Source organism: Paroedura picta, chromosome 8 (genome assembly GCF_049243985.1).
Source record: "Paroedura picta isolate Pp20150507F chromosome 8, Ppicta_v3.0, whole genome shotgun sequence".
NCBI classification, from domain to species: Eukaryota; Metazoa; Chordata; class Lepidosauria; order Squamata; family Gekkonidae; genus Paroedura; species Paroedura picta.
Genome location: NC_135376.1, coordinates 27,722,961 through 27,747,634, shown reverse-complemented (window position 1 = coordinate 27,747,634; position 24,674 = coordinate 27,722,961). Strand labels below are relative to the sequence as shown.

The 24,674-nt window shown below is 43.9% G+C and overlaps 1 protein-coding gene across 4 annotated transcripts; it reads right to left on the bottom strand.

Annotated features, from left to right (window-relative positions):
- Positions 1 to 333: 333 nt before the first annotated feature.
- SLC16A14 (solute carrier family 16 member 14) lies at positions 334 to 22,836 on the bottom strand. Of its 4 annotated transcripts, XM_077348810.1 has the most exons (8): positions 21,821 to 22,212; positions 20,752 to 20,865; positions 20,604 to 20,661; positions 19,620 to 19,919; positions 13,069 to 13,344; positions 8,116 to 8,259; positions 2,290 to 3,276; positions 334 to 1,485 (listed from the first exon to the last, which is right to left on the bottom strand). In XM_077348810.1, exons 5-8 carry the CDS (start codon positions 13,328 to 13,330, stop codon positions 1,334 to 1,336), a joined length of 1,545 nt encoding a protein of 514 aa, XP_077204925.1. In that variant the 5' UTR covers positions 13,331 to 13,344; positions 19,620 to 19,919; positions 20,604 to 20,661; positions 20,752 to 20,865; positions 21,821 to 22,212; the 3' UTR covers positions 334 to 1,333. The 4 variants fall into 4 exon arrangements, with proteins under 4 accessions (XP_077204925.1, XP_077204924.1, XP_077204926.1 ...); XM_077348809.1 differs by lacking the exons at positions 20,752 to 20,865; positions 21,821 to 22,212 and adding an exon at positions 22,233 to 22,836; XM_077348811.1 differs by lacking the exon at positions 20,752 to 20,865.
- Positions 22,837 to 24,674: the final 1,838 nt, after the last annotated feature.

The window sequence follows — 24,674 nt, the reverse complement described above, 5'->3', positions numbered from 1 at the left end:
GTTTGCCTCCCCAATTGTAACCATTTAAAGCTTCTTTGTCACCATGATACTTGTTTTCCAATTGCTACCAGCAGGAATTTCATGTACCTTATCTTTACACCGCCCGTGGCGCCGCGGGCGCCACGGACTAAATAAAACAGTAAGCCCTTGGAAGGCGGGCTGTGTCCGGGATGAGGAAGGGTGCCGATTGGCCCCTTCCTCATGACAGACTATCGGAGGGACCAATCGGCAGGCGCGAAGCGCCTGCCGATTGGTCCCTCCGATTCCTTGCTGGAGCAACTGCGAGCCGTGCGTAGCGCAGCTCGCAGTTGCTCCAAGCCAGCCGGCCTCTAAGAACCTCTAAGCCAGTGGTCCCCAACCTTTATTAGGCTGGGGACCGGCAGGGCATCGGGCCGCGCCCGTGGGGGCCGCCCCCGCGGGGGCCGCGCCCACGAGCCGCACCCGCGGATCGGGCCGCGCCCGCGGGCCGCGCCCGCGGATCGGGCCGCGCGGCCTCTCGCCGATTCAAGCCGCCGCCCAGGGAGCCCCCGGCCTCTAAAAACGCATCGCCGGCACAAGAAGATGGCCGCCGGCAAGAAGACCACGCCAGGGAGCCGCCCGCCGAAGGAGCTGCCCACCGCAAAGGAGCTGCCCGCCGAGAAGGAGCCACCCAAGGAGCTGCCCGCCGCGAAGGAGCTGCCCGACGTCGCTACAGCCCTCTCACCGGTAAGCTACCTTTCCTCACCCTGCCCTCGCCAGTCCCTCGCTCTCCCCCCCCCTTCTAGGGCCCATTGTATTTGGAATACAATGGGCTTTTTTACTAGTATAGAATAAATTGTTACATGGCAGATTTATCTCAGAATGAAACTTTCAAAAGGATTGCACTATTAGGAGCCCTTAAGGAAGAAATTGTATATTTGCATACTTAATTGACACTGAAGAGCAGTTGACAAAACCACCCATGGTAATTATTTCTGACTCCAGTGTTTCCTAATGGGTTCTTCTCTTTTTCCTGTTAGTGTTGAGCAGAAGCAACTGTATTGAGATATAACTGGATCAAATCTCTTTGGGTAACAAAAGGAGGAACTAATTTTTCAGCTATTGATCAACTCACATCCATTTGATAGGCACTGGGTCATTCTGCTTTCAAGTGGATTATTTTATGTATGGCAAGAAAAGTACCAATTAAAGGGTCCCCCCCCCCCCACAGGCTCACTCATAATTGCTGTGTGCACTTTATTTAGTATCCACCATGGTGTTTTCATTCCGTTTGGTCCCATCAGAGAAATTGTTTGGTATTTTAGAAAGTAAAATGAAGAAAAGACATTCCTTTAAAAACATTCAGTAAACTGTTTTATACTTTTCCATTTTCAATGGTTTTTTCAGTTGTTGTCTTTTTCTTTCCAATACAAGGTTGGATGAGTAATGAGAGGATTCCCACCATGTAAAGCAAACCACATATGTAAAAAGAAAAGTCATACTTTTGGGTGAGGTCATAAATCCAGCCTGCAAAGTAAGAAGAAAGCAGTTATCAGTCTATGGTACAGTCAACGGATTAACAAAGAATATAGAACATTGCTTGATCTAATCTTAGGAAAATTGCTTCTTGGAATCTTTCCTTGTAGTTAATTTTCTCCTGGATCATTGTCCTTCTGGATCATTTGAGTAATTTGGTGTTGGGTCTGTTCTCAGTAGGGTGCAGATCACTCAAATGTTGTTGTTTCTTTGGATGGGAACTAATATATGGGCTGTGCAATGGATCTATACCAGGCTTTCTCAACCAGGGTTTTGTGAAACCTTGGAGTTTCTTTATGGTCCTGAAAGGGTTTCATGAATGGGTGGAAGTGAATTAATTTTTAAAAAAATTGTTAAACATTTATTGGATGATATGACCATATATGGTCATGTCACCCTCCAAATGGTCAATGATGTGCCTAGAGGGGAGGGGCTCTAGATGAGCATGTATGCAGCTATGCTTCCAAACCATATAAAGGCACAATCATGCCACTTCTGGGGTTTCTTGAAGGCTGAAGAATGTTTCAGGGGGTTCTCAGTGGTAGAAAAGTTGAGAAAGACTGATTTATGCTATCTCCATCTCTGAATCCCTATATTATTTATTTACTAAATTTCTGTACCACTTTTTCTTGTTGCTCAAAGTAGTTCACAAAAAAAAAAGAATTGACAAGAAACCCAACATCAAAATAATAACACAGTTAAACAGCATTAAAATTAACCAGGATAAAGCCTGCCTAAAGAATACAGGTTTACACTGACACAAGATCTCTTGAATAAACAAAGCACCATAGTTACCTGCAAATGGTGGTCCAAGCAGTGCTGATATCCCATTGGCACAAATTATGATTCCATAGGCATTTGCAAGCTGCTTAATCCCTACTAAATCTTCAGTGACAACTGGCATGAGGGAAAAATATCCACTGGAAAACCCTATTAGAGCACAAACCACAGCCAGTCCAACATAGGTACGCATCAACGGCAAAATAAGAATGCAGATGACAAGGGTCAAGTTAGCTGCTATGAAGACCTTCCAAGCACTGACACAAGGTGAATCAGAGATGATTCCAAGGATAACCTTACCAAAAATATGAACAATGGCAATAATTGAGGTCAAGGGAAAGATGTCATTCTCTACTGACAGGTTATACTGTTTGACTATTTCTGGGAGATGAATAAATGGGATAACAAAAGTACTGTATGCAAACAAAGCCCAAAATACAAAGGCTGCAAACATTCTATTGGTGAAGAGGGAAGCAGCTCCAAAGTAACTAGCATACCAGGTCCGAAAGCCCTTCTGGACTTTAACAGTCAACTGGCTCACTGTCTTCAGAATGCAAAGAACATACACATTCTTCCCTAGTTGAGTTGCATCTTTGCTTTCTGAGACAGGAAGACTCCCAGGCTTAGGATCCTTATTGTGTCCTTCTTTTTCTTCTTCACATAAGACACCATTAGAAGTCAGTGTTTCTATTGAGCAGGACACCTCTTTTGAGTGACTCCGGGTTTTCCTGCTGCCTCCCTCCTTTTCAGTGGTTTCTTCCTTGTAATAAATTGGCCGCATGAGTGCTCCACAAACACACAGGTTCAGACAGATTGCACCTTGGATGAACATTGCATCTCTCCAGCCGTACTCCATACAAAGATATTTCAGCAAAACTGTCATCAGGAAAGCGCCAAACCCTGTCCCAGTTGTGCTGAGTCCCTGAGCAAGGGCTCTTCTCTTCTGAAAGTATTCTCCCACCATGACCACAGCAGGTAGGTATACCATTCCACTCCCAATACCTGCAAAATAAACATTCCGAAATAATCTAGGAAGTTATCTTCACTAAGCAGATGGACTAAATAAAAAGATATATGGCATCATGGAAAGAGGGGATTATGCACTGGGGAAAACCTCAAAATACTAAGTAAAAAATGTCTTTTTCCTAGTTTCTGCATGTGGCACAGTTTTCCCCATGCAAGCCCCACTGTTGTATTTTTGATTCTGCATGGCACTTATCTCTCATGGCAGCAAGCATGCACTTTCTGCATAGCTTCCTCACAGTATTGCAAACTTGCTTTGCTATAACTTTTTCTTTTACGCTAGTTCCAGAGATGCTTTTTTTTTTGCACATATAAATATTACTGTTTTTTTCTCCTCTCCTCCCCTGTGCTAGTGGGCACCAAAGGCTGAACACAAAGCCCATGAACTACAAATCCCTTGAGGCTCTGCCAGCATCGTGTGTCAGGTGATATTGCTGCCAACCATAGCCTACCAATGAGCTCCTAGTTCAACAGAGGAAGTACCCCTCCACTTGAGGATAACTCTATCAAATGCCTAATTGTTTGCTTTGGTCTACTATGATATGCAAAAAAAAAAAAAACCCACAGTATCATCACACATGCATAAATGGGAAAGTTTTTAAAAGGGGTGATTTAACAGGATCAGCAAAGTGACTTTAGTGAAAAATGGTGAGTGCATAATACCCTATGGAGATAGACTGAAACAAGAGAATGATAACAATACATCCTAAACAACTGGGGGACTGAGTGATCTAGATAATGGTGAATGGAATGAGTTAATAGAATGTATTTTGGGGGTAGGTATTGTATGTATGTATGTGTGTGTGTGTGTATGTATGTATGTATGTACCACCCCCTCAAGACTGGTCATCTCAGGATGGCGAACAACACAGACTTGGTAAAACAATTTGTCTAAAACTCAAGATACATACATTTCCATTAGTATACTTAACCTCTTTAAAATATAAAATGTAAGACCCTTATAGTAATGGCAATTATAGAATATAAAATCAGGAACAATACTAAAACTCGGGAGGAAAAGACCTTTAAAAATATCAGCAGTTAGCAGCAACAAATCAACAGTAATTTTGGGAGAGGACCAGAGCACTAAAAATATTTCACAGAAGTGCAGCAGAATATTTAAACACACTCACATACATTGTGCATAGTGCAGCCATTGTCAGAGTAGGGATGTAAGTAGTAAGTTCCTAATATGTCTATGATCAAGCCTTCTATACCTATGACTTATGGACCATTTTCTTTGGTTTGCCACACCATCTGGATTTCATGAGTGACTGACAGGTTATGTCTGCGACCAGAAAGACCAACCATACTACAGTTTTCAAACCCAGAGCCAGAACCCTAAAGAATTATTCAAGGAACCAGGTTAGTGATATATTTTCTGCTGCATCAAATGGATTTTATTATACAACAAAGAAACATGGTGGAGCTGATACACCACTGATGCTGAGAATGTACAAACTGCAGCATGGCAGACTTGGTCAGTCCAAAGAAATAATCTCTACATGACAGGGGGTATACATTTATTCACAACTGTTATGTTAAAGCCTCATTTTTAAAAAGTATCTAAAACTGTTCTATTTTTTTTTTCTGAGATAACAGCTGGAACTGGTCTGTATTCGTTCATGCTCAAACAATGCTCTGAGTTAATTGGCTTAAATGGGTGTAACAGAAAACACAGTTTGGTCTTGTGTCAACACTATTACATCATCCAGGGAAAGAAGAAAACACTTTTAAGATTAATGGACCAGCTATTTTCTGCCTCAGACTGCATTAGCTATTCCTAACCATTTATCACCATTCTGAAAGACTTTTTCCTAGGGTTTTCCCTCATTCCAAGAGGAAAAATAAAACAATACAAAATTCCTCCTTTTATTCTAAAAGGCACTGGAGTGGCTTTAGAAAGACAGAAAGGAAGTACTGGCTCTGGGCAAGCCTTAACACGAGGCAGAGGGAAGCAGCTATCTCAGATGTCTTGTCCATGCCATTAAACAGAGTCAAACGAACGCTAGCTTCATCTCAAATCAAAACAGTTCAGCACATCATCGATAACTTACAACCTCTACTGGATAATGGCAGTTCTCTTTCCAAAATACTGGGGGGGGCAAACATTTACTTTCACACAGACAGCCCCCCCAATCTCAGCCAGTGAGGTCAAGGAACAGATTAACAAAGCCAGAAAGATACCAAGAAAAAAAACTGTTAGAAGACAGGCCCAAAAGAGAAAATAACAGAACACCACTAGTGGTTACATATAGCTCTCAGCTCAAGACAGTACAATGGATCAACAGTGACTTACAACCTCTGCTGGATATTTACAGTTCTCTTTCCTAAGGGGATAAACCTTTTCTTTGACACAGACAGCCAATCTCAAACAATTCCTCACCTACAACAATGCAGCATCCAATGTGAACATGGACACTGGTATTAGAGCTTGCAACAAACCCAGATACCAACTTTGTTGCAACATACACATCAATAATGCAATCACTGGACGTAACAATATCACCTACACCATCAAAGGCTTAATCACTTGCTCATCTTCTAACACTGTATACGCCATTAGATGTCAACAATGCCCCTCTGTTCTCTACATAGGCAAACAGGTCAAACTCTCTGCCAAAGAATTAATGGACATAAGTCTGACATCAAAAACCACAGGACTGAAAAACCTGGAGGGGAACACTTCAACCTTCCAGGACATTCAATAAGGGACTTCTCAGGAGTGGGAAGAAGTCATAGTTGATGTTACAGCAATGTATTTAATTCACTTCTGGTGTGACTTGGAAGTGGTGTCATCACACAGCACCATCAGTGCAATGCTCTGGTATTTGGGCAAAATCTCTATGGCAAATTGGGGTTCTACCATAGAGTTTTTGCCCAAATACCAGAGTGTTGCCCCAATGGGATGTTGGAAGTAATTTAGAAACATCACTGCAACATAAGAAGGGAGGAGGGAGGAGGAGGAGGAGGAGAAGGAGAAGGAGAAGAAGGCTCAAAACGGTTTACAGTCGCCTTCCCGTTCCTCTCCCCACAGCAGACACCCTGTGAGGTGGGTGAGGCTGAGAGAGCCCTGATATCACTGCTTGGTCAGAACAGTTTTATCAGTGCTGTAGCGAGCCCAAGGTCACCCAGCTGGCTGCATGTGGGGAGAGCAGAATCAAACCCAGCATGCCAGATTAAGCTGGCTCTCATCAACCGGGCCTTCCTCTATTTCTGAGTAAGTCCCCCCTGCTGGGCAGCTGATTGGCGATGGAGTGTTGGGGCTAGTGGCAGGGGAACCTTGTCTTCACCAGGGGATCTGGTAACAACACAAGCAGCTCAAATTAAACTGAAATATCTGCATGAATATAGCTGGCTGCCATGTCTGCTGCCTCAAGCCTTCTGGGGAATGGTGGGGTAGAAAACTAAAAATAAATAAAGCACACACTGAATGTGTTTTAGGATTCCTATTTTGAATAATAAATAAATTCCTTATGATGTATAAGTGCTGGGACCTTGGTAAATCAGATTGTTTATTCCCCCACATGCCAGGATTCTATACCTGGATTAAAATGTCATTTAGAATTCTGGTTTGTGGGAAATAGACATGCTCCAGTTTCTCAGGCAGTTGCAATGGTGTGTCATGGGGGAAGTGGAACTTGTTTTAGTTCCAAACTGAAACATTGTGCTCCATTCAGTAAGGAAAGAAAAGCCAGGTGCAAACAGTGTTCATGAGCAATTTCAGCTTAAATGGAACTTGCTGTGACCTCAGAATACAGCCTGAGCAAGTTTTTCACCACTTGAAACTTATGAAGTGGTTAGTCTGTTTAATCAGCTGTCATGTCTCCTTAAGAGCAAAGGTTGTTTGCTAATTTTTTTTTTAAATAAAGGCTACCAATAAGTTACATAAAGCCAGTTAAGGAAGTGCATATCAAATATGATTACATACATTGTCCTAAATCAACCTGCTGAATATTGTTCAGAAAGATCAACAATGTGAAGGCCAAGTTGTCCTGAAAAGGCATACTACCTCACATGACCCCCCCCAAAAAAATGCTATTTAGCTTCTTAGGACTGTATACTATAATTTGTACATTTATTAAAATGCTTTCTGAGGTTAATGCCAAACAGCCATGTATATCATGGACAGTTGCTTCTACTGTTGTACAGCAATTCTTTCAGAAATCAAAGTTCAGCTACATTGGGATTGTTTAGCAATCCATTTTTGTGCAATCCTGAACAGAGTTACACCTTTCTAAGCCTATTGACTTTAATGGAAATAGAAGGGAATTACTCCACTTAGGTTTGCACAGTCCACTGTATCTTTGAAAACAATTCAAAAGCATGTTCTTGAAACATCACCAAGTGAGCAATTCAACAGCATGAAAGGTCACAGAGGAATAAAAGAGTCAAAAAAGCGATGGTCAAAATTTATATTTTAAATTTCAGGAGAAATACACTGTTGTAAGACTAAGTACAGGATGTCTGACTGTGCTTGAGAAACTGTTCAGTTCCTAAAAGATATGCAAATTATGTTACTTATATTCAGTATCTGGATTAGCTATAATTATCCAGGTAATCTAAAATATTTCAGCTGTCAGCTCTGACTATATTGCTCTCATAATTTGAACACATACCTACAGCCTGCATGCATAGGCATCACCATGCATTTCAATAGAGGAGGCGCCTTTTCACTTGTCACTGTATGTACAAAACAACCCTCCATTCAAATGAGTTACAAAACCAGCGGTGTTTTCTGAGCACCCAAGGACTGGTGGATAAAGATGTCAGTCTAATTCTGATCCTTATGTAAATTCAAAAATAAATGACACTTACCAGCTGTAAGTCCAAATGTGATAAAGAGGTAATATACATTTGAGGCGTAGGAACTTAATATCCATCCAAGAGCATTTAAGAGTCCTCCAGTTATTGCAGTCTTTCGGCATCCACAGGTGTTAATAAATAAACCAATAAAAGGACCTATGAAAGACATGAAGAATGATTTATTTTCCGCCTGATGAATGATCAGCAGCAAATGACAGGGACCTCTCCGCAACCTTGTCCCCTTGCCAGACAATCTGACATCCAATATGTCCCTAACTGTGCTGTGTTATCCCCTTCAACTGTTTATGATTACCCATCTGTTGTGCTGTTATGACTGTTTATATCTTTTCCCATTCTTATTGTTCCAAATGTTCGATGTACCTTTCCCATCCCCCACTGGTTTTTATGTACACTGCCCCGAGATGCCACAGCAAATGGCGGTATATAAATTGGATGGATGGATGGGCAATCTGCAACACAGGTCTTCTCATGTCATTTCCTCCTCCATGACTCCACAACTAACCACACGTTTTCTACAAAGCAGCTTTCCATAGACATAATAGAAGCTCTTCAGCACCTATATTTCTAATGTCCAGTATTCTTACACTAATCCACCATGTATAGTTCACATATTCCAAGAAGAAGAAGAGTTGGTTCTTATATGCTGCTTTTCTCTACCCAAAGGAGTCTCTTTGCAGCTTATAATCACCTTCCCTTTCCTCTCCCCACAAGAGACATCCTGTGAGGTAGGTGAGGCTGAGAGAACTGTGATATTACTGCTTGGTCAGAACAATCAATCAAACTTTATTACAGTCGTTCAGACCAAGTTATATGAAATCAATACATAAGAGACCAAAAGAATATGGTCATTGAATGTAATACAATTTAAAACAGATCATAAAATAGGACTTAAAACTATGCTACTTTAGAGCATCAGATTTTTATGGCGGCGGCACAAACTTTAGCCAGCTAAGTTGTCACCTGGGGGGACTCATCACTTAGCAGCCTCTTTGTTCGATCTACATCATGATGTTCTGGCAACTTTTTAAGGAGTGGTTCAATCAAGCTGCTATGAATGTCTACATAAGCAGGGCAGTGGAACAATATATGCTCTCTTGTATCAATTTCGCCACTGGTCAGAACAGCTTTATCAGTACTGTGGCGAGCCCAAGGTCACCCAGCTGGCTGCATGTGGAGGAGCAGGGAATCAAACCCGGCTTGACACATTAGAAGTCCGCACTCCTAACCACTACACCAAACTGGCTCTCAAGCCCTTGCGAAGTCAAGAGGAATACACATGCAGCTACTTAACACTGGCTCAGAGTGTTGGTCTATCAAAGACTGTGTTGTCTACTCTGTAAGAGACACTGCAAAGTCTCAGGAGGCAGACTTTCACATCACTTACTACCTGATATGTTTTTTGTTTAATTTAAAGTGAGATGCCAGGGATTGGATTTGGGAGCTTGTGCATGCAAAGCAGATGCTCTTTCACTGAGCCAAAGTCTCACCTCAAATGCCTCTCTTTGAAACAATTGCCTATGCTCCAATGAAGTTCATGACAATGTAGCCACCACCAACAGAAAGCCCAAGAGACTATCGCATAAAGTGCATTATGGTAAACTCCAAGTTTCTGTTACAATAGAGTTCCCCTAGGAGATATCACACCATTAACAACAGTTATAAAGTGACTTTGGTTTTTAGATCAAATATCCTGGAGAAAAGGAGGTTGAGAGGGGACATGATAGCCCTCTTTAAGTATTTGAAAGGTTGTCATTTGGAGGAGGGCAGGATGCTGTTCCCATTGGCTGGAGAGGAAAGGACACGCAGTAATGGATTTAAACTACAAGTACAACGATATAGGCTAGATATCAGGAAAAGTTTTTTCACAGTCAGAGTAGTTCAGCAGTGGAATAGGCTGCCTAAGGAGGTGGTGAGCTCCCCCTCACTGGCAGTCTTCACGCAAAGGTTGGATACACACTTTTCTTGGATGCTTTAGGATGCTTTGGGCTGATCCTGCATTGAGCAGGGGGTTGGACTAGAATCATAGAATCATAGAGTTGGAAGGGGCCATAAAGGCCATCTAGTCCAACCCCCTGCTCAACGCAGGATCAGCCCTAAGCATCCTAAAGCAAGATGGCCTGTATGGCCCCTTCCAACTCTATGATTCTATGATGCTATTCTATGATCATACTCTTAGAAGCAAAGCAACAAAACCTTAATATTTCATGTTATTTTGGTCTAAAGGAAAAAACTTTTTGTAGCATTTAATAGCAATGTTACTGCTTCATCTTGCCTTAGGAAAAAATTGGACTGAGAAAAAAGCATGCAGAAATCTTATGGAACAATTCCATAATTCACATGTTGTTTCAGAAAAAGGCCCCTGACCCAGTTTTGAAAAGCTAATTATCTTTTAAAATAACCCATCAAAGTAATAGAGAAAGAAATAATGAGTAATTTTCTGACTGCTCTTCTCACACAAATGTTAAAAAATATCAACATCTTTTTTTACTTCCAACTAACCTTCAAAGAGAGTTGGTCAAAGCAAATTTTAATTATCAAAAAGATGCAGATTTATAAAACAGACAATAGTGTTTGATGATAGAGAAAATTCAGTCACAAGTCACTAATTTGGATTCAAATTGGGAAGAACTCATGCCCTGAATAAATCTTTATTGGTCTTAAAGGTACTACTGGACTCTGATTTTATTAAGTCACTAATGTAGTAAGTTTAGAGGACTGTTTTCATAAAGCCCTGATTATTTTCACTATAAACATGATCAGACATGAACTCATTTAATTAACAACTGCAAGTTCAGTAGTGTTATGCAAGCCCTTCAAGGCCACTGAGTGCTAGAAATCTGTTCAAAGAACTAGCCAATTGTTTCTACTGTTTGGCTCATAAATAGGAAAGCTAACAGTTATCAGGAGATAAGCAAACAACTTGGCATCTTAAAAGCAGCTATTCCTAAACCTTTGTGGTTATCTAAGTCTACAGCAGCCTTTTCCCACTTATTGACCATGGAAAATATTTTTCAGGCTTCAAGTCACCCCAGAAGTTACGCCAGCTGGCCACACTTTCCTGAAACACACCAACCCCCTGTAGAAGTACCATATCACTGGAAGTGAAGTCACCTAGACACAACTGATCTACATTGCTAGGGTTGCCCACTTGAAAGTGGGATCCAGAGATCTCAAAAAACGACAAAGCAATCCACAGCCAAGATCCTGCATAGCAGAGAAAGAAAGTGATCTAGATGGGAGATTCACACACACAAATCTGGGTGAACTCGAAACAGTTTTTTTTTTTTAAACTACAGGGGAGAGGATGAGGAAGGCAGCCCTGAGGCATTCTATAAAACCAGTGAGCTGGGATTGAGGCAAGGAGTAGAACAAAACTCGTTAACATATGTTGCAGTGTAAACTTGGTATCTAGACCTCCATTCCAACATTGAGACACATACAAAAAATAAAGCATGCTCACAGCATGGTATCAAGGACTTGCCTTCAAACAACAGCACTTTAGGTATCAAATTCTTCAAGTTACCATGCACACCACAGAGAAGCTGTAAAAGTGAGACAGGGACGAAAAGAAGAAAGGAAACCCCCTCCTGCAAAAGGCCAGCTCAGCTCTGTGTGCAGCAGCCACTGGGAGCAGAGGTGGGGGGAGAAGGGAGAAGGAGCTGGGGGAAAAGTAACTTGAGAGGAAATGGACTCCCTCCTTGCAAATGAGTCTGAGGAGTACCTGAATTTGTGAATCTCTCTGTCACCAGTGCTTCAGAACAAATCTTTTGCAGCTGTGAATAGAGTATGTGAAGTTCTATATCTAGTATCAGGAACCACATGAGCATAGGTTTTCCTGGTGAGTGGGACCCTACCCAGTATAATAGTTGTTTCCCACAATGCACTAGTAAGGGTGAGAATGTTACACCATTAGAACTGAAGGAAGCTAACCCCAAGGGTAAGGTGTTTGTGGGGGGGAGGGGGCATTGTAGAATCCTCAGATGGGTTTTGAGTGACAAGCTATATAGGTATTGACAACATTTGTGACTTGAAAACTTTCTTGTCTCCTGACTTACCTTCTTTGTTAATAATTAATTCACCACAATATATCTAGATATGGTCTGTTGAGTATTTGTCTAGTATATGTTCTGTTCAGGAACTGTTTTCTGCAAAGTTGTCAAACGTAAATCATAAAAGAGTGGGGGAGCTGAAAACTGCTTGTGGACTGTTACATTTCAGTTCATGAGGTCTCCTGTTTTCTATGGGTTAAAGTCTGCTCTGGCTTGCCAATCATGCAGACTTCTATGAAAGCTCTAAGGTTGCAGATTTTCCTACAGCCAAGATAAGGAGGCATGTGAATCTCTCATGTTACTGCTAAACATTTCACTGAGCAAAGTGGAATATGTTTCCTTTCCCACAATCCTGATTTGAGGGTAAGAAAAACTCCCAATTTTTAGGTTTCTCAGACACCCTCATCTGAACATCACAGCTAACTGACTGAAGGCTTCTCAAACAGGACAATTTTGATCGTACTCCCAATATATGGTTGTGGCCAAACATGAAGTTGTGTTTCAACACATCATAGACAGAGAAAGTGTTGTCATGACTTTAGAATGCAGCCAAATGTTCCTTTCCATATACAAATCTTTCTCCCCCATGGAAATGAAGACCCTATAAAAACACAAAACCTCTATAAGTTAGTAGGGAGGGACCATGACTCAGTGGCAGAACCATTTGCTTTGCATTCAAAAGGCTCCAGGTTCAATCCCTGGCATCTACAGTTGAAAAGGATCAGGTAGTAGGTGATCTGAAACCCCAGAAACTCTGAAGAGCTGTTGCCAATCAAGTGGACTCTTGCCAACAGTCTGACTCCATATAAAGCAGCTTCATATATTCAGGTATGTCAGAGTTCATAAGGAGCGTTGAATCAAGATGATAACTGTTTTATAATTAGAATGACCTTACCTACAATGAGGGTAATACCCATGCTGAGGGAGCTGACCCATGCTGTGAGGCCTCGACTTTGGCTGAATTCTTCAAGCCATTCCATGTTGAGAACTCCAAGGGCCATTTGTGATCCCATGATGAGTACATGCACCAGGAAAGATGAGAAGACTATCATCCAAGCCCATCCTCCATCAATGTCTGGATCTGGCTTCAGTTTCTTCTCTGCATGTTTTGAATCATCTTCACAATCACAGGCAATATCTTCATGACTGGCGTACATGTTCTCTGTAGTATCTTGGAAAAGAAGCAGGTAAAAATTGATTCAGACATATCTTTAGATTTTTGGAGCAGCATGTATAATCAACTTAAAAATGAATAGCCTAAATGAAGTTTCTTGATTGATAGGCTTTACTTTGAGATGTCACAGCTTGGAGTAACATTATGGCAATGGTCCAGTATTAACAGGCTAAAAACTTATCTATGGATTAAAGGTGGGAGTTAATGTCATAGTATTACCAAATCACTAAAAGCAGAAATGAATGTATTTGGGTTGGACTTGGTAGACATTGTTTATAGCTGATGGGGTGATGCTTCTTGATTCCCATTCCACAAAAGTTCATAGTTCAGGAAGATTCTACAAAGGAAATAATGTTTTACAAAGGTATTAATGTTTTAATTAATAACTATTATGCTGCTTTATGGGGGGTTTTTTGCCACATTTTATTTTTAAGCCATATGAGATAGATTCCTTGGAGAATATAGACATTTTCTAAACATATACATTTATTTGCTCATGAGGTATGAATTGGCCAAGACTGAAAGAGATCTTGGGGTTGTAGTGGATAGCTGAATTATAATGTTGACTCCACATGCAGTAGTGATGAAAAAGACAAACTCTGTACTGGGGATTATTAGCTATTGTAATGTCACTGTATAAATCTACAGGGTGTCCTCACTTGCCATGCTGTGTAGTTTTGGTTACCAAAATGACACAAAAGGAATCACACGGGATAATGCAGTAATCAAAGAAGAAAACTGTGTGGTTCAACAATCATATATATTGCAATACAGTTGACTTCAACTGCAACAAATGTATTTTAGTATTTCATTTAATCTGGAAGGGATGGTACATCTTCATACCATAAAGCAGAGTAAATTGAAAAATATCTTCACTTTAACATCATAGAACAGAGTAAGAGAGAAGGAGCACCCTGGATATGAGCCAATTTCGCAAGTCTTCCTCAGCTCATTCACAAGTTACACGCAGCCATACAGTCAAATTGAGCACATAATATCTTAGACAACACAAAAGAGTCTGTTTTGAAGCACTTAAACTTTACAACACTATGGATATATTTGCATGTATTTATTTATATTCCACTTTTCTCCCCAATGAGGATTTGAATTCTGATCTTCCAGGATCTTAGTCTACCACTTTACCCATGATTAGACTATGCTAGATGGAAGTGGATGTTTCTCCCTCACGGATCAGTTTGGGAAGCCAGAATTATATTTTGTTCTTTATTTTCCACAGCTGATCTAAGCGGAAGAAAATGGCTACCATTCAACTCAGGGTGAGACACACTTTAACCCGCCTGGTAATTACAATGGTACGCCCATCTGCACCACTCATTTAACATAATTAAGCCATCTGCTGCTTATCTAGGATATCTTAAAAGCCACTATCTGCACCTCTTTCCTTGCCAAACAGAAGCATCTGAAAGGCACAAAGAATTCTCATGATATAATACACAGGTTTTCATTTATTTATATGCTACCTTTTATATACATGAGTGCAAATCAACTGACTGTCTCTGGAAGGCATCAGCATAATGCAGGTTGCCTTCTGCTAGGCTGGCATGTGAGACAAAGCCCCTGCCCATTCAGCCAATGTGACAATGTGCCAGCCAGCAACAACCCACCTCCTCTGAGCTACTTTTTGCTATCCAGAATGGACACAAGTAGGCTGTTTGGCTGACGGCCTCTCTCCAGTGAATGACTATGTTGCCTTTCAGTTGCTCTAATGTCATCACAATGACCATTTATGCACTGGGAACTTCAGTGCCCCAGCTCCCATACAGGAGCACAAATCTGGGGCGGATGAGGTACACCAGGCCAAATCCTCCCCCGTGAGTGCTGGAAGAGGTGAGGCAACCTGCCACAACTAAAACTCCAGCCTGCAGCTTGGCATGAAACCTCCAGTGCATAAATGGTCAATGTGAGGCTTATCTCATAGATCTTAACCATGCAACTGCAATGTTGCCAGAATTAGGGGCAGTGGCTAGGTAGTAAAATCAGCCCCCACAATCATGTGCCCATCCGTATGGCAGTCATATATAGCAGTGCTATGGTAAACCATGGAAAAGCAGTTCCCATGCCACTACTGTAAAATCTAAAGAGGAATATCTAAAAAGGAGTCTTCTTAATAAAACATACAGCTCAGGACAGCCCAGGATTTCTGTTTTCCAATCAAACTGAGGGTCCCAAATAAAGCTAAACACAAGTAGGGTTTGTCTGCATGTGCTATGAACCCGGAATAATAAATTTACTCTGTAAAAATATAAGTATGTCCAAGAGGCTTAGCCAAACATGGCATGCCAGGGAAAATGTAAGCCCATGTCAAAAGGAACAGCAGCATCTATATATGATAGATCAGGCTTTCTCGACCAGGTTTCATGGAAGGGTTTCCCAAATGGGTGGGAGTTAATTATTTTATATATATTTTCTAAATTTGTTAAACATTTATTGGGTGATATGACCATATGTAGTCATGTCAACCCACCCACCTCTCCCAAAATAGCCAATGATGGGCCTGGAGGAAGTAGAAAGGGGAGGAGCCACGGGTGGGTGTGAACACAGCTATTCTACCCAACCACATTGTGCATGATCGCACCACTTCCAGGGTCTCTCAAAGCCCAAAGAGTGTTTCAGGGAGATCTCTCAAGTAAAAAAGTTGCGAAAGTCTGGGATAGATATGATCTTAGTGGTTCTTAAGGGTAAGGAAATGGCTCTGTCCAAGCACTATCAGGACTTGGAAGTTGTATCTCCTTCCCACACTGGAGAAGTGAATGGGGAGATATATGTAAGCACTTGTAAAGAAAGAGCAATTCAGAATCTGGAAGAGAGCAGAAACGTAAACAGATGCTATAGTGAGTTGGCTAAAGCAAGGGTAGACAACCTGTGGTCCTCCAGATGTTCATGGACTACAATTCCCATGAGCCCCTGCCAGCAAATGCTGGCAGGGGCTCATGGGAGTTGTAGTCCATGAACATCTGGAGGACCACAGGTTGACTACCCCTGGGCTAAAGGACCTTGGTGGTGCTGGATCTCTTACACTCGCTGGGAATTTGATGTCGGATCATGGCATCTGCTGCCTCACAGGAGTACTTCTTTGCCTATGCTCTACCTGGCTATTTAAAACCAGATTCCTCAAAGATGCCAGTCTCCAAAGCTGTCTCTTACAAAAGGAACCAACCTACTAAATGCTGCCGCAAGGACTTTTGCACCAAATTAATTTCCTGTCATGTTCTCCTCTGCCATTCCTTCCCGGCTTCCCCTTTTTTTTGTCCCCAGTCCCCTTGTTCAAATGTCCATGACAAGTTCAGTGCATGGACTTGCCTTTTTGCTTCTGTTGCTCTACAAAATGCCATGCAAATAAATAAACTATCACATTAGCTGATGATGCAGATTTCTTTGGGGAGGAAGATGCCTTTGTGCTATGCCTAAACAAGCCTTTTCCCCTCAAACAGAAAATATGTAAGGATGACATACAGCTAACAATTGTAGCAAGTAGGATTCCTGGCAATAGATGCAGCTGCATTTAGACAGTTACAATGAATTCAAGACAGATTCTCAACATACCGTAGTGGAGGTAGAAATAGTAATGCCTCTTTGAGGGACAGGACATTTGGCCATGAACACACTTAATACCGTGCACCACCACTTATTTTATCTTTGCAAATCTACACTGTAAACACACTCACAAGCAGGGAAGGTCATCTGTGCAGATTATGTGCACGCCCATCCATGGGACAGAAATAGGATAGGATGCACCCCTTCTCTCCTTATCTGAGGTCAGCCTTGACCTCATGTTATCCTCTCCATTCACTCAGGTTACTGCTCCACAACTAAGTGTCATACAGCATGCAAACTGCCAAAAAAGATAGAGGGCACTCTTTGGAGCAACAGATCCAAATACTATTGCTAAACAAAAAGATGGGAACATCCCAAGCACCACAGCTGACGTGGATGAATAGAATCTCATCTCACTTAACAAGCAAATGAAATTCTGAGGATCTTATTCATCCTTTGTCAGCCCATCATAATAATCTTGTTAGGCAGATCACTGTTGTTCTAGAAAATATTCAGTGTGGTCCATGTTTTTTTATTACAATCGAAGAGTAGGAAGAGTTGGTTTTTATATCCTGAGGAGACTCAAAGCAGCTTACAATCACCTTCCTTTCATCTCTTTTAGTCTGCAAACTGCTTTACAATTCATACTTTGTCAGCTCATGATAATAAATGTGTCAGGCAGGTCACTATTCTAGAAAATACTCATTGTAGTCCTTGTTTTCTTAGTGTGTACAGACTCTTAGTGTGTTGAATAGAAAGACTGAGTAGGCAGTTGACTCATTTGCCCTCTGCAGCAAGGGTTCTTTCCTGAAATCTTTATAACCTGCCATTCTAAATAAAAAAATCAACACACTCCCCATGAAAATGCCTACAGTTTGAAACCCATTAGAAGCTTGCAAACAAAATGCCCTCAGAGAGCCTCCTAAAAATGGTACATCCCTCATCTCTTCAGGGAGTCTCTTTCATAAATAAGGAAGTACCACAGAGAAGGAATGGGCTCTTGTACATGCCAAGTGGCCCCCTTAACCTAGGGAACAATTAAAAGGTGGTACCCAGAAGAGTTCCATTGGTGCATGGGGAAGGAAATATAGAAACAGATACTTCTTCAGTTAACCTTGAATCTACCAAACTGAGAGCCAGTTTGGTGTAGTGGTTAGGAGTGCGGACTTCTAATCTGGCATGCCACGTTCGATTCTGCGCTCCCCTACATGCAACCAGCTGGGTGAACTTGGGCTCGCCACAGCACTGATAAAGCTGTTCTGACCGAGCAGTGATATCAGGGCTCTCTCAGCCTCACCCACCCCACAGGGTGTCTGTTGTGGGGAGAGGAATGGGAAGGCGACTATAAGCCGCTTTGAGACTCCTTCGTGTAGGGAAAAGCAGTGTATAAGAACCAACTCTTCTTCTTCTACTACTGGTGTTATGTTCATGACACTATCACTGAATGCCCTCAATTTATATTTACTTGTTTAAATAGCCTCAGGGCAAGAGGAGTAGGATAAACCAACTCTCCTCGGCAAATCATTAGGTAAAGGTAAAGGTATCCCCTGTGCAAGCACCGAGTCATGTCTGACCCTTGGGGTGACGCCCTCTAGCGTTTTCATGGCAGACTCAATACGGGGTGGTTTGCCAGTGCCTTCCCCAGTCATTACCGTTTACCCCCCAGCAAGCTGGGTACTCATTTTACCGACCTCGGAAGGATGGAAGGCTGAGTCAACCTTGAGCCGGCTGCTGGGATTGAACTCCCAACCTCATGGGCAGACAGCTTCAGACAGCATATCGCTGCCTTACCACTCTGCGCCACAAGAGGCTCTGGCAAATCATTACAAATACGGAAAAGAGGTTGCCAAGAATCCTGAATCCATTCACCCTGGGGCTTCCTGAATGCCCACTCCCTCCACTTTGCTGATTGCCCCTATCAAGAAGCCACAGGCTCTGACCTGGGTAGCCCAATCTTATTGGATCATAGAATCATATATTTGGAAAGCACCTCCTGGGTCATCTAGTCCAACCCACTGCACTTGGAATCTTGTATCTTGGAAGCAAAACAGGGTTGACCCAGGTGAATACTTGTACGGGAGACCGCCCTGAAAGTCCTGGACAGGCAATGGCAAACCACCACCTCTCGCCTTCAAACCTCATCAGGAGTCACCATAAGTCAGATGTGACTTGATGGCACTTTCCACCATCTGAAGCTGCAGTATTTCTGTCTCTAATTCCAGCACCCTCTCTTTTGCCAGCAGGAGGATTGGCCATTTAACTTAAAGGGACTTTGCACACTGGGCCATTGCCCTACTAGTGGCAAGTAGCAACTAACACCCAGCAACTCTGTGTCAATGCCTTGGATTCTCTTGGCTCAAGCAAATCACAGACAGTAGTAATCCCTCACTCAAGGGACAACTTAGCTTAACTTGTTCCAAGACTGCTTTGGCTTCCCAGCCTACTCCTGAGCAGAAGTGGAAAGAGCCCAACATGTTTTTGCTGCAGTATTTGAATTATTATTTTGCTGCCCACACCCCGACTGATTGATGAAACTCAGTGTGTACTTTGGTGGCAATCGCTATATTTCAACTAACCCACCTCATTGTTCTTTTGAGTACAACACCAACCTCAGTTCCTTTCTTAAAGCTCCCTCTGTCTACTCGCATGCCCTGGTTTAAACAAAACAGATTTATTTCCTGCAAAGGAGGGAAATAAAATTCAATTATGGTACTCACCACTCCCAAAACGCCTTCCCCTTCCCAACCTAAAGGTCCAGAGTTTGAAGGTGAATGATGGCCTATCAAGTTCATTAAGACTGCAGCTCTCTGCTTGTGTCTTGGGTTTTCAAAGTACTGTCCCTTGGCGAAATATGGCTCATCAGAAGTTCCTGTAGGGAGTGTTCCAGAAGTGTTGTTTTTTTGCTGAAGGTGGCTCAGCCAGAGTTCCTCAGAAGCAGGCCTCCAACTTGAAGCAAATTTCTCCCGACCTTCCTTTTTCTCAGGAAGTTATTTCAGCCAACACAGTGAAGAAATCAGCTTGAATTTTAAAAGATAGTGCAAAAATTGATTTTAGAAAACAGAGGTTGGGAGGGACACCCCCACAGCAGAAAACACTCAAAAAACTGAGGTCAGCAATGCAAAAGGAACAACTCTGCAGTCAGGCAGTGGCACTTGGTTTCTTTGTAGCACCTAGTTCCACCTTTCTCAACCTTTTTACTGTTGAGAAACCCCTGAAGCTTTCTTCAGGCTTCGAGAACCCCTAGAGGTGGTGTGATAGTGCAAAATATGGTTGGGAAGCATTGCGGGGGGCACGCCCACCTGGGCCCCTCCTTACCACCTTCTCCAGGGTGGGTCAACATGACTATATATGATGATATCACTCAATAAATGTTTAACAAATTTGAAACATATATTAAAATTAACTTCCACCTATTCCGGAAACTCTTTCAGGGCTGTCACAAAAGCCTGATCTAGCTATTGCTTCTTCAACTGAGGCCATTCAACAATTCAGTTACTTGGAGCAAACACAGGAGCTACTGAAAAGCTTCTCCCTTCTCTCAGATTATGTATAACTAGGCCTCATGTTCCACAGCCACATGTCCAGCGAGTGATCTAATGATATACTGTCTTCCCAGTTTGCAAATTAACTAGTTTCATTGTTCCACATCCTATATCCTAAACACTCTGTGAATGTACGGAATAAAAATGTCGCAAACAAACCAATAATGGATGGTTCTTGGGATCTTGTATTCACCCAGGGAGCACCAGTTTCACAGGTCTGCAAATAAAACCCAATAGGAAAGCTATAAGAACTTGCCCACAAAATGAATCCTGTTCCTTAAAAATTAAATACAAGATATTTGCTCACAAGATGAATTTACTAGAGATCTTCAGGTTGTGTGTCCTATGTCTCATTGCACAAAGTATATTATTTGCCCCTTTTTGATTCTCTAGCTTCCTTTATTCTGCTGTCGATCATCTTCTAGGGAGATTAGAATGCCATGGAGAAAGATTTCAATGAGTAAATTAGACTGAAAATGTTTAAGCGGTAGAGTTTGAATTTCCAGGATTCTAGAATCATAGCATTTGTCTAAAATCATACACATGTCGATGTCTGTCTTCATGGCCAGTGTGATTTGAGAGCCAGCAACAGACTCTAATCTGGAGAACCGGGTTTGATCCCCCACTCCATCACTCGCAGTCAGCCGGGTGACCTTGGGTTAGTCACTGCTCTCCTAGAGCTGTTCTTGCAGAGCAGTTCTATCTGAGCTTTCTCAGCCCCACCTACCTCACAGGGTGTCTGTTGTGGGAAGAGGAAGGGAAAGGTGGCTGCAAGCTGCTTTGAGACTCCTTTGGGCGGTGAAAAGCAGGGTGTGAAAAACCAACTCTTCTTCTTCTCCTCTTTGTGTGTATGTTTAATCTCATAAGATTGCAGAAAAAGACAAAAGCATAATTGCAGTGTGTGTCCTACGAATAAAATCAAGGTTCCCCCACCTATATACACCTCTTCAGATGCTATGCTGTTGTGCTCTGCCACTAGCTAACTCTGGAGCAATAACAAAGAACGGCTTAATGTGACAGTCACCGACACAGAAAGGCAAATGATGGTACTAGGTAGCATTCCCATCCGCTTACTGCTGCTGAACATCTGCAGGCATGGAACAAGGTAGTCTGCTAGGGCTGCCTGGCTTTAGAGCTGCATTCGGAAGGGCAGAGAAGGAATTCTGCATTTAATTCTTGTATAGCTGCCTGCCTTTTCAGTCCATATATGCATGGAGCTCACATTACAAACAACCATCCGCGCCACCACCCCACTAACTCTTGCGCGGTACTGTCCGCTTCGGAGGCACCCTTAACAATCGTGCAGACGATGTATCTAGCAGTAACCGAGGAATACAGCGCTGCGTCCCGGACACTCCCCTGCCAACACGGCTCACCCGTGGCCCGTAGGCAAGAGGGTGCCCCGCTAAATCTCTGCCCCCGGCCATGTATTTTATCCCTGCAGGAGTCTCGGGGAACCGAGGCTGTCAAACGAAAGCTCCGGTGGTCCTTTGGAAGGAGATTCAAGGGGCGGTTTCGCGGGCCTCCGAAACACGTTTCCTGCTTTCCAAGGCAACGAGCGGCTGCAGCGCTGAGCTGACGGGCTTGACATCCGAGGGCTGAGTTTTAGTCGGACTGCAGAAATCAGAAAAGGCAATCCGAAAGCTCCCTCGGGCATTTCTAAGGGCAGCGCCAGTCTCCCGGGGAATGGGTACAGCCGCCGGCAAGGCAAGGCAAGGGGGAGAGCCCGGCGGCAGATTCGGCGGAATCCCGGGCGGCGGGGCCAGAAGAAAAGTGACCGCGAGTTACCTCACTGCAGCAGCGGCGGCGGCGGCGGCAAATCTTCCCGCTGGGAGCTGACAAAGCTCTGCTCCGCCCTCCCTCCCTCCAGTCTCGGAGCAGAGGCTGCCCGGCGACGCAAGGCCAGCGGTGGGGATCGAGGTCCCGGACAGGCCGGGCGACCGCAGCCACTCGCCGCGAGCGAAGGAGCCGCTCTACCGCCGGATGCTGCCGAACTGTGGCGGCGACCCCGCCGGGGCTTTCCTCGAAGTCCCTGGAACCGGGGCAGCCTGGAGCGGCATCTTCAGCCCAGCGCCTGGAGGTTCTCCTCTAGGGCACCGAGGAGGGGCTGGGGCTCATTTTCGCCGGTCCCTCGCCCCGATCGTTGCCCTTTTGTCCCTTAGGCGGCTCGCCTCCTGCGTGATCCTCCTCCTCCTCCCCCCCTCCTCCCCCCTCCATCCCTTCTTTCGCCATTTGGAAGCCGGCACCCGTTTCCAGACATGCGAGCGAACCGGCTAGTTCTGGTTTTGCGCAGGAGATTTGCAAGCCTTGCAAGCTCTCGGGGCTGCTGCTGCTGCTGCTGCTGCTGCTCCGGGCTGAAGTTTGGAGCCGCCAACAGCGGCAGGAGGGGTGGGGTGGGGGTGGGGTGGCGAGTCACATCTCCCGCCAAGCGACTGACGGGAGAGCGGGCGAAAGAGAAGGCGCTTGCCTGTGAGGCGTTTTTTATCGCCGGGCAACTGCTTTGCGTGGGTGAATGGAAGTCCGCAGCGAGAGAGAGAGAGAGAGAGAGAGAGGGATTAAGATGGACCTGGAAAGAAGCTGCTGAGCTGTTGTACACGGTCATGTGCGGGAAAAGGAAGGGCTTCCAGAAATGCTCTCACCCCTGCCCCCCACCCCTAACATGCCACAACAGCAAACAATTTGCTACAAGGATCCAGGTGCGGAAAGCCCCCTAGTTTTCCTTAGGTCAGTGGTTCTCAACGTCCTAAGGCCGGGACCCTTTAATACATTTCCTCATGTTGTGGTGACCCCCAACCATAAAATGATGCAAGTGTTCTTTCACAGAAATTAAACCAAAACTGACCAATGGTGTGAAGATCCATTGTTCATGGTTGTCTATAAATTGGTTTTTTCCCCCCAGGGTTTCTCAGTTTAGTTCTGCCTCTTATTCCATCATGCTGATATAGCTCTTTTCCACTGCTCCAGACAGATGAATGCTCTATTCTCAATCTACCCCGCAAGGCTGTAGTGTAGATGAAATGGAAGAGGAGTGATGTCGGCCACTTTGGGACCCCCTTGGAGAGAAGGGATGCTTGCCTGAGAAAGGGCAAAGGGGTCCCAACCCCCAGCTTGAGAACCTTTTTTAGGCTGGGGACCGGCAGGGCAACTGCCCCGCCCGTGCATGAGTGGCCGCACCCGCGCATCGTGCATGCGCGGTCCAGCCACGCAGCGCACATGCGCCATGCGTGACCGAAATCGCGCATGTACTGCACTTTCGCGCATGCGTGATTTCGGCCACACATGGCGCACGTGCGTATGTGCGGCCCGGACGCGCATGCGCAATGCGTGGGCGCGGCCCTGATTTCCTCTCCCCCCCTCCCGCAGTAAGAAGCTTCCTGGGCCGCAAGCTTGCGGCCCGGGAAGTTTTTTACTGCGGGGGGGCGGGGAGAGGGAACCACGGCCCGGCGCCATGGCCTTCGCAGCCCGGCACCGGGTCGCGGCCTGCAGGTTGGGGACCACTGCCTTAGGGCATAAACAAGTTCAGAAGCAGACAGGATTTCTGCTGCTTACTTAAAAGTTACCCTTTTAAGCAAAGGGAAGTACAAGGGAGCATCCAAGATGAAATTGCTGAATTAGAATTCATGAGCAAGTATATGAACCTTGTTTCACTCTAACCCAGACTTTCTCAGTCTTTTCCCATTGAGAAACCCCTGAAAGATTCTTCAAGCTTTGAGAAACCCCAAAGTGATGTCAGCAGGCCACACCTTCTGTCATGCCCTAGAAGCCATTGAGGTGACATCCCCAGACACTCCTGCTCAGTGTGACATCACTAGGCTGCAATGATTTGTTTGGCTGGGTGTCTTCCTTCCCTACCCCCTCCAGGTCTATCATTGGCCATTAGAGGGGGGAGGCGGGTCAACATGACCATATATGGTCATACCACAATTTTTTTTAAATTCAAAAAACCTTTATGAAATTAACCCCCACCCAGTCAAAGAAACCCAGTTCCAAGACCTCCCAAGGTTTCACTAAACCCTGGCTGAGAAAGCCTACTCTAACTGTTGCATACAATATATCTAATTATCAACATAACTAAATGTGTTGAGGCTTAACTCTATATACTGAGCCATGAACAGCTTACCTTGGGCCAGTTAAACATTCTTGGGCTACGTTATCTTACTGGGTTGCTGTGAGGTTAAAATGGAGGGGAGGAGAATGATGTTAGCTGCTTTAGGTGCTCATTGTGGAGAC